The 8,220-nt window shown below is 36.7% G+C and overlaps 2 protein-coding genes across 2 annotated transcripts; both read left to right on the forward strand.

Moving 5' to 3' along the window:
• Positions 1-81: 81 nt before the first annotated feature.
• LOC131003281 (uncharacterized) lies at positions 82-1,540 on the forward strand. The gene is made up of 5 exons (XM_057929785.1): positions 82-452; positions 616-764; positions 845-938; positions 1,030-1,101; positions 1,192-1,540. The coding sequence occupies exons 1-5, from the start codon at positions 105-107 to the stop codon at positions 1,234-1,236; spliced, it is 708 nt and encodes a 235-aa protein (XP_057785768.1). The 5' UTR covers positions 82-104; the 3' UTR covers positions 1,237-1,540.
• A 1,534-nt stretch (positions 1,541-3,074) lies between these two features.
• LOC131003280 (aspartate aminotransferase, cytoplasmic-like) lies at positions 3,075-8,018 on the forward strand. Its single transcript, XM_057929784.1, has 12 exons — positions 3,075-3,400; positions 3,974-4,045; positions 4,139-4,200; positions 4,281-4,364; positions 5,141-5,240; positions 5,348-5,468; positions 5,909-6,072; positions 6,176-6,313; positions 6,827-6,948; positions 7,120-7,214; positions 7,302-7,422; positions 7,753-8,018. The coding sequence occupies exons 1-12, from the start codon at positions 3,230-3,232 to the stop codon at positions 7,835-7,837; spliced, it is 1,335 nt and encodes a 444-aa protein (XP_057785767.1). The 5' UTR covers positions 3,075-3,229; the 3' UTR covers positions 7,838-8,018.
• The last annotated feature ends 202 nt before the right edge of the window (positions 8,019-8,220 follow it).

Raw genomic sequence — 8,220 nt, forward strand, 5'->3', positions numbered from 1 at the left:
CACATGCATAAATAAGCCATGTTTAGAGTAACATGATGAGACCGACTGCTTTACTTGTGAGAAATGTTTATGAAGGATGTCTTCTAATACATTCTCATTGAAATATGTGCAGATATACAGAGGCAATTCGAGAATTCAATAAAATACTGCTTTACATTTTCAAGACTAAGCAGTATCACCAAAAATCTCCTCAATATGAACAGATACTGAAAAAGAACGAGCAGATGTATGCCTTGCTTGCAGTTACCCTTTCCCTTTGTCCTCAATTAAAGCTTGTTGAGGAGACCGTGAACTCTCAGCTGCGAGAGAAGTATGGTGAAAAAATGTTGAGGATGCAAAGATATGATGATGAGGCATTTGCTCTATATGATGAGCTCTTCTCTTATGCATGCCCAAAGTTCATCACTCCCTCTGCCCCAAGCTATGAAGAGCCTCTTGTTAATTACAACCAGGTGTGAATATATCATCGAAGTGAACTCCTATTAAATTGATTTGTCTCTATTTCTGCTCATACATGCTACATTTGTCTTTGGATTTGTACTTGCGGTCTATTGTTGGTGTCTTATTCAGATTTATTTTCATAATCTCATAAGTTTTCAAATCTTATCATTTCAGGATGCTTATAGACTACAGTTGAAGCTGTTTCTTTATGAAGTGAAGCAGCAACAACTACTAGCAGGCATTCGGACCTTCTTAAATGTGTACTCTACCATCTCCCTTGCGAAGCTAGCCTCGTATATGGAAGTTGATGAGCATACTTTGAGGTGATGTGTTACATTTGACTTCCTGCTTTACTGTATATATAAGTGTGTTTCCTAAGCAGTATTTCATTATCTATTCACAGGACAATTTTGATGACATACAAACACAAGATGCATTCTGTTGATTCAGATGGAAAAATTGTCTCCAATTTAGATACCAACTTCTACATTGATGATGTGAGTTTTATTTGCTGGCACCCTTTCTTGTTTAATAATCAGCCCTTTCTAACATGAATGTGGATTCATTCAATCTTCTTTTCAATTGTAGGACATGGTTCATGTTGTTGAATCCAAAGCACCGAAGAAATATGGTGATTACTTTATGCGCCAAATTGTCAAGGTATGTATGTAGAAGCTAAACATTCATTCATACAACACTCTCTCTGCAAGGCACTCTTATGATAGTATCCCCTAAAAATTTGTGCTGCAGCTTGAAGGGATAATGACTGATATCGACAGAATAAAGCTGGAGTAAGAATTAGAGTTTTGCTCTATGATTTGCCCTTTTCTCGGTTTTTGTATGGCCCCGAAGAGGAAGAAAGACCTGGGGCAGTTTTGTTGCGTCATTTTTTATCTTTCGAGATTGTGTTGCATTGTTAAATATGATTTGTCTTGATCTGCTAAGAGAAAAAAATGCTGTAATGAAGCTTTTTGCTCGTATTGTTTGAATGCTAGAACTCTTGTTATCATCATACGATTCGTAGGCTGTTTCTTCTGCTGATCTTGATATCAGTTTGCACTTCAAATTACCATTAATGGTATGTTTCTTTTACATTGTAGGAAGGGTTTTACAGTTTAAAATTTATATCTGTTTTTAATTTTATCAAATATTGTTTTATTTCTTCAAATGTTAGGTGTTAGTATAAACGATGTCTGTGGCAATGTGGATGAGATGAGACTTTCTTTGGTTTTACAGTATGCACTCTTGAAATTTATGTTTGCGTTTTTAATATGAGTGTATTGTTGGTTAAGAGTCTTTATTAGCTTGAGATTTTATGCATCTTGATGGGATCAATCTTGATACATTTCAGACGGTATGAAAATGCCTTGTTATTATAGTCAAATAAAACGCGTCTGTAATTTTAATGTAACTAATAAAGAAATATGGGAGACGTTGCCTTTTCTTGTAAGAAAAGGATAATGATAAACTTCTAAATTGGCGTGCCAATTGCCAATTACTACATATCCGAAAGAGAGTGGATAATATCCTACGCAGCTGCACATTGGTGACGTAATTAATACAGTCTACAGATATTAGTATTTCATTCTCCCTTATTCAATACGACACCGTGTTTTAGCCCAGATTCGAAGAAACAAATGATTTATATTAAAATAAAAGAGAAAATAAAGTTTTTTTTGGATAAAATTATAAGGAGAGATGAATGAAAATATTGTTTTTTAAATGAAAGAAGAAATAATTATGTGCAAGTCTTGATGTAAATGATAAATTATTGATAATGCTTATTATATATGAATTTTTCATTTTTATAAGTGGCCTTCATCGTAATAAGAAAATACTCCAATTTATTGAATCGGGACTTTGGGATGAGTACGTCATAAAAGTTTACCTAATTCAGCTATTTAACTGTAATTTAGCTTAGTTCCAGTGCAATAACTATCAAAACAATACTTAAATTAATTAATACCATCTAAATTGATGTGTTTATGTGAAACATAACCTCAGTTTGCGAATTTTGTTTTTTGTAGGTTCTGAATTGCATTCTTAATCTCCCCAAAATATAAAGATTAAGTAATACTCCTTCTGTCCCATCGAACTTGAGTCGTATTCTTTTTCGGGCTGTCCCACCGAGCTTGAGTTATTTTATTTTTTTTTGGCAAAAAATAGGCAATTTAAAGCACTAATTACAAAATTAATTGCACCTCTTATTACATTCTCTCTCTTACTTCATTACTTTTATACTATACACTTAAAATATTACTCCCTCCGTCCGCCAAAATTATGTAAAATTGCTTGGGCACGGGATTTAATAAAATTGATGATGATTTTGATGTAGTGGGGAAAGGGTCCCACCACTTTATGAGATGTGTGGTTGAGATTGAGTTTTGAGTGAGTTTTTTGTAAATAAAGAGTGTTAGTAAGGATAAAATATTAAAGAAGATGGTGGGACCATTGCCATAAAAGGAAAGTGACATAATCTTGGCGGACGCCAAATATAGTAATTTTTACATAATCTTGGCGGACGGAGGGAGTAATCTATAACTTCTTAATTTTCGTGCTCAAAACAAACGCCTCAAGCTCGGAGGGAGTAATAGAGTAGAAATAACGTTTACGTGACTTATCTCCTCTCCCCTAGTTTCTCGTGCCAAACAAATTGCTGTCCGTCCCCATCTATGGACACGTCAGCAGCATTTCCTTTCTATATATGAAGCCGCGCCGCACAGAGTCAAAGCTCAGACGATCGCATCCCCGCGTAATTTAGAAGAAGCAACCGTCACGTTCAGCTAAAATGCACGATTCACACTCGCCCGCTGATCGGAGGCTCAGCTCTCTGCTCCGCCACCTTCAAGGATCGCCGCTCCACGCCGCCAACCCCTGCCTCGCCGCCGCTCCCACTTCCGCCGCTCGGATCTCCGTCTTTGATCATGTTGTTCGGGCGCCCGAAGACCCCATTCTCGGCGTAATTCTCAGCTCTCTCTCTCCCTCTGTGCAATCATATTTCTGATTTCAGCTGCCGTGATATTCCGTCAGTAGATGGTGACCGAGCTGGCTGTATTTTTGTTAGTTGAGCTTGAGAAAACTGATTATCTCCTGTTTTCGCGTGATCTTCTATGTTGATACGTTCGTTCAGTAACGGGTGATCGAGAGGATTGATATTTCTGATTGCTGTTGGTGTTGTTTTCTCGTATGATTCTGTGTTGATTGGAATGATATTCATTTTTGAACGTTTTTTTTTCCTGTTTAGCCTTGACCATATGAAAGAGGTTATTGATTTAGACATCTCGCTATTGTTTTGATCTCAAGCATTTTGAACATCGTTTCTGACATTAGTCATGTTGCATGAATGTTATTGTTAGCTTTAGTCATATTTCCTTTTGGTTTTGATGAATCAATTTGATTATCGGTGGGCTGTATCATTCTATGGTTCCCTATCCTCTCTCTCTCTTCGAGTTTTGGATCGAAACTGCATCTTATTTTATTAGTTCTTTCATGGATATATGGAATCCTAATTACTTTGTTTTTGAATAAATAGGTTACTGTTGCTTACAACAAAGATCCGAGCCCCGTTAAGTTGAATTTGGGAGTTGGAGCGTATCGGACAGAGGTAATGTTTTCGTGCTTTGGCATAGTAAAATAAACACAATCAAGTGAATTTTACTAGTAGCAGCCTTCAGACATGATTTCTTCTGGACTACAGGAAGGAAAACCTCTTGTTTTAAATGTTGTGAGAAAAGCAGAGCAGATGCTAGTGAATGACAGGTACAAATCCTATCTTGATACTGTTCTGTTTGGAAATTAAGGTTTATTGATTTTAGTAATTTTCACTTATTGATTTGCAGATCTCGAGTGAAGGAGTATCTTCCAATTGTTGGATTGGCAGACTTCAACAAATTAAGTGCTAAGCTCATACTTGGTGCTGACAGGTAATGTGTCAATCGTTAATGCTGATCTTGGAAAAAGTTAACAATGAGGTTATGTCTGAACTATTGTTGGCCTTAGTCTTGAATATTAGAGAAGACATGGAATAGTTAGAAACACAATTTATCTTCTCCAGTTTTACCCGATCGATGTATTTGACAAGCTGCAGTATCATGTGTCTGGTCACTGCATATATGTGTTATAGTTGATTTCTTGTATCGAACTACATTTCATCCAATTTCACTTTATTCTGTCAATAAGAAGAATTTTGAATCTGTTACTGATTTTACCTACTGTGTGCTATCTTTGTCCTTTCCCAAGAGAGAACTTTTCAATTTAGAATAGGGTCTCTGGGGGTGGTTGACCCTTGTCCTTCAGAAGGAAAAACTTTGCATTTTCCTTTACTAAAACAGACAAAATATGGTTAGAAAAAGACAAAATTATGAAATGCAGATCCCCTATTTTGGGTGGTTTCCCTGAATTGTAATATTCATGATCTGAGATTTATCAAGAAGTTCTCTAAACTATTAATAGAAGGGTTTTGCTCTTGGCAACTTCGTATGAAGTTGGATTGTTTGCCTGACTCTGCAATTGCGATAGCAATCTCATCTAAATATCCCATGTACGCAGACATAGACTCGTAGTTAACATTCACCACCCTCTTACAATATAGGTTTCCTGCAGCAACCATTTTGGTTCCATATCTTTGATTTTATCTTTATCCATGCTATTATGTTTTTACCCACACAAGATTGATATGTATTTCTCTTTTCACTTGTAGTCCTGCAATCCAAGACAACAGAGTTACTACTGTTCAGTGCTTGTCTGGTACAGGCTCATTGAGGGTAGGAGCTGAATTTTTGGCTCGGCATTATCATCAAGTAAGTCTAGTTCTCTTGCTGCTATCTATTTAATGTTTCTATCCTCTTCTTCTTCTTCGGTAGCCACATGAATATTCAGCCGCAAACTTTTGTGTATGGTGTTGCAGCATACTATTTATATCCCTCAGCCTACATGGGGAAACCATGTTAAGGTTTTTGGTTTAGCTGGGTTAGCTGTGAAGACATACCGCTACTATGATCCAGCTACTCGTGGACTCAATTTCAAAGGTTGGTTCTTTCTTCTGTACAAGCTCAGAATCTAGGTTTTTGTTAAAAGGAAGGGTCTATTATTTCTATCATGGATGTCAAATATTCTTGGAACTAGGGTGTACTAAAGGCAGTCACATTTCTTAACCAAAAAAAAAGGAAGCCTAAAAGTTGCTCAGTTTTCTATGTGAGGCAATTTCATATTTTGCATGAGTAAAAAGTTAATGCCAACAAGAATCAGCAACATAGTACATGTTTTGGTGTTATACACTAAAAGTGATACAATAGAGGTGGACATTAGAAACTGGCACTTTCAATATTTCACCTTTTTCATTCTAGCATCATTTATCATTGGTTGAAAGATGCTGGAAATGATTGCTGTATGTTCAAATGTAAAATATTTCAACTCTGTCTCGACTTTCCACTAAAAGCTTTAATACATTCTTTTGTGCAAAAAATAGGCTTGTTGGAAGATCTTGCATCTGCTCCTTCTGGAGCAATTGTGCTTCTTCATGCATGTGCTCATAACCCAACTGGTGTTGACCCTACTGCTCAAGAGTGGGAGCAAATAAGACAGTTAATGAGATCAAAGGCATTGTTACCCTTCTTTGATAGCGCCTATCAGGTAACCGAACTGTAGCTCATTGAGGTTGGGAATAGTTCTGATCCTTGGCATCTTAAAATATCAAATGTATATGTATTGATTTCGAGATCATTTTTTTCTTTAGGGTTTTGCTAGTGGAAACCTGGATGCAGATGCACAGTCAATCCGGATGTTTGTAAATGATGGGGGAGAATGTCTTGTGGCTCAAAGTTACGCAAAAAACATGGGGCTTTATGGGGAGCGTGTTGGTGCCCTGAGCATGGTAAGTTAGCTAAGAAAATTAATGTCACAGAAGGATTAATTCCACTTCTTCAACATGTGCCATGTTCTGCCAATCTTACCTCAACTACACAAATGTGGAGCATTCAAACAAGATCTTTTACAACCTACTTGCTGGTCTATGATAGAAAAATGGGGATTTTGCTCTTTATGTTTCTCTATGCTTTAAATTGTGAATGGTCAACTTCCTAAGACAGAATAGAAACGAATTGACTTAATAACATGTCATTCTTTGTCAAAGATAAACAGTCGATACCTGTTTCCTTTAGATTCTTGGAGCTTTGAATGTGCTAATTTTTAGAAACCTATACAGCTATGCTGTTGGCTTACATCCTTTTTTCCTTCATAATTTGTTGAGTTCACTTCAGAGATTATTTAGGTACAAGGATACATTGTAGTTTGAACAGATGAAATTGGTTAAAATTGTCTTTTTGCTTTCTTTTTTCTACCTCATATACGTATTCAGTTTAATGCTCATTTTTTTCCAAATTCACAGGTGTGCAGGTCTGCTGATGTGGCAAGCAGGGTTGAGAGTCAGTTGAAATTAGTTATTAGGCCCATGTATTCAAACCCTCCGATTCATGGAGCGTCAATTGTGGCAACAATCCTCAAGGACAGGTGTTGAGTAATTGTCTATGGTGCATGAAATACACTAAATTATGTTTTGCTAGATGAATAATACATATAATCATAAAAACACAAGTAAAACAACTTTAGAAATATACAAGAGAAAATAAGCATATATTTATGACTTTATAGAGCATATTCGTAATCAACATCTCCCTGCAGAGCTATGTTCCAAGAATGGGAAGTTGAGCTGAAGGCCATGGCTGATCGTATCATCAGCATGCGCAAGCAACTGTTTGATGCATTACGTAGTAGAGGTATCTTCTTCCCCCTATGTTGGGTTTCTACATCTTCTTCAGTCGTGTTTATTTCGCTTTGAGAAACTGTACATCTCATGTTGGCAGGTACACCTGGTGATTGGAGTCACATTATCAAGCAGATCGGGATGTTCACTTTCACCGGACTCAACTCAGCGCAAGTAGCCTTCATGACCAAAGAATACCACCTCTACCTAACATCTGATGGGTAAACCCAATTTCTTATCAACTCTCAACTTCTAAATTATCTGTAAAATGTCTTACGTTTAAAACATTGTGCCCAGAAATACAAGCAATATTAGGTAGAAGTTAGCAGTCAAAACTAGAAAACATTGCTATCAATCATCATAATTTACAAGTATGGAGAGTGCTCATACACTCCTAGGAATGGTATCTTCAAGATTCAGTTGATTCTTTAGTCGAGCTTGGGGCTAGCCGAAAGGTTTGAGACTAAAGTCTATTAAACACCGACAAATTTTGCATTAACATAACCAGACATCTCGACGATGGTTGCTTACTCTGTTGTAAAATCGTGCAGTCGAATAAGCATGGCTGGTCTGAGTTCAAGGACAGTGCCACACCTTGCTGATGCAATACATGCTGCTGTAACAAAAGTAGCCTGATCTTCTGTGGCTGGAGATTTGGTCATATCTCAACTTATTTCCTCTCATTTTAAAGGTGATGTAAACAATAAAAGCCATGGAGAGAAACTTTCTTGGCCTAAGTTTTTGTATCACATCTTGTTGTGGCATGATCATTATTTTCATTTATCTATTAGAAACTGTCTTATTTTATTGCGATCAAGTTGCGTTTGTGACATTATATATGAACACACATGGCATGTGATGTGGCGACGGCTATTGTTCCTCCTTACATTGAGACAGCCGTGTAGACATTCAGATGCTGAAAAATTGGCATCGTGATATTTATATATTATATAAAAGATCAATACAACGGTAACTTTTTACCGCCAAATTTTCTCTCTCCCATTATTCTCTCCCTATTT

Source organism: Salvia miltiorrhiza, unplaced genomic scaffold (genome assembly GCF_028751815.1).
Source record: "Salvia miltiorrhiza cultivar Shanhuang (shh) unplaced genomic scaffold, IMPLAD_Smil_shh original_scaffold_186:::fragment_2:::debris, whole genome shotgun sequence".
Taxonomy (NCBI): Eukaryota; Viridiplantae; Streptophyta; class Magnoliopsida; order Lamiales; family Lamiaceae; genus Salvia; species Salvia miltiorrhiza.

Excerpts from the sequence above, each read along its gene's own strand:
- LOC131003281 (XM_057929785.1), top strand. The coding sequence starts at position 105 with ATGTGCAGATATACAGAGGCAATTCGAGAATTCAATAAAATACTGCTT. Across the intron at positions 453-615 it reads CTCTTGTTAATTACAACCAG|GATGCTTATAGACTACAGTT; the intron begins GTGTGAATATAT and ends TTATCATTTCAG. Across the intron at positions 1,102-1,191 it reads TTATGCGCCAAATTGTCAAG|CTTGAAGGGATAATGACTGA; the intron begins GTATGTATGTAG and ends TTTGTGCTGCAG.
- LOC131003280 (XM_057929784.1), top strand. The coding sequence starts at position 3,230 with ATGCACGATTCACACTCGCCCGCTGATCGGAGGCTCAGCTCTCTGCTC. Across the intron at positions 3,401-3,973 it reads CCGAAGACCCCATTCTCGGC|GTTACTGTTGCTTACAACAA; the intron begins GTAATTCTCAGC and ends TTGAATAAATAG. Across the intron at positions 5,469-5,908 it reads TCGTGGACTCAATTTCAAAG|GCTTGTTGGAAGATCTTGCA; the intron begins GTTGGTTCTTTC and ends TGCAAAAAATAG.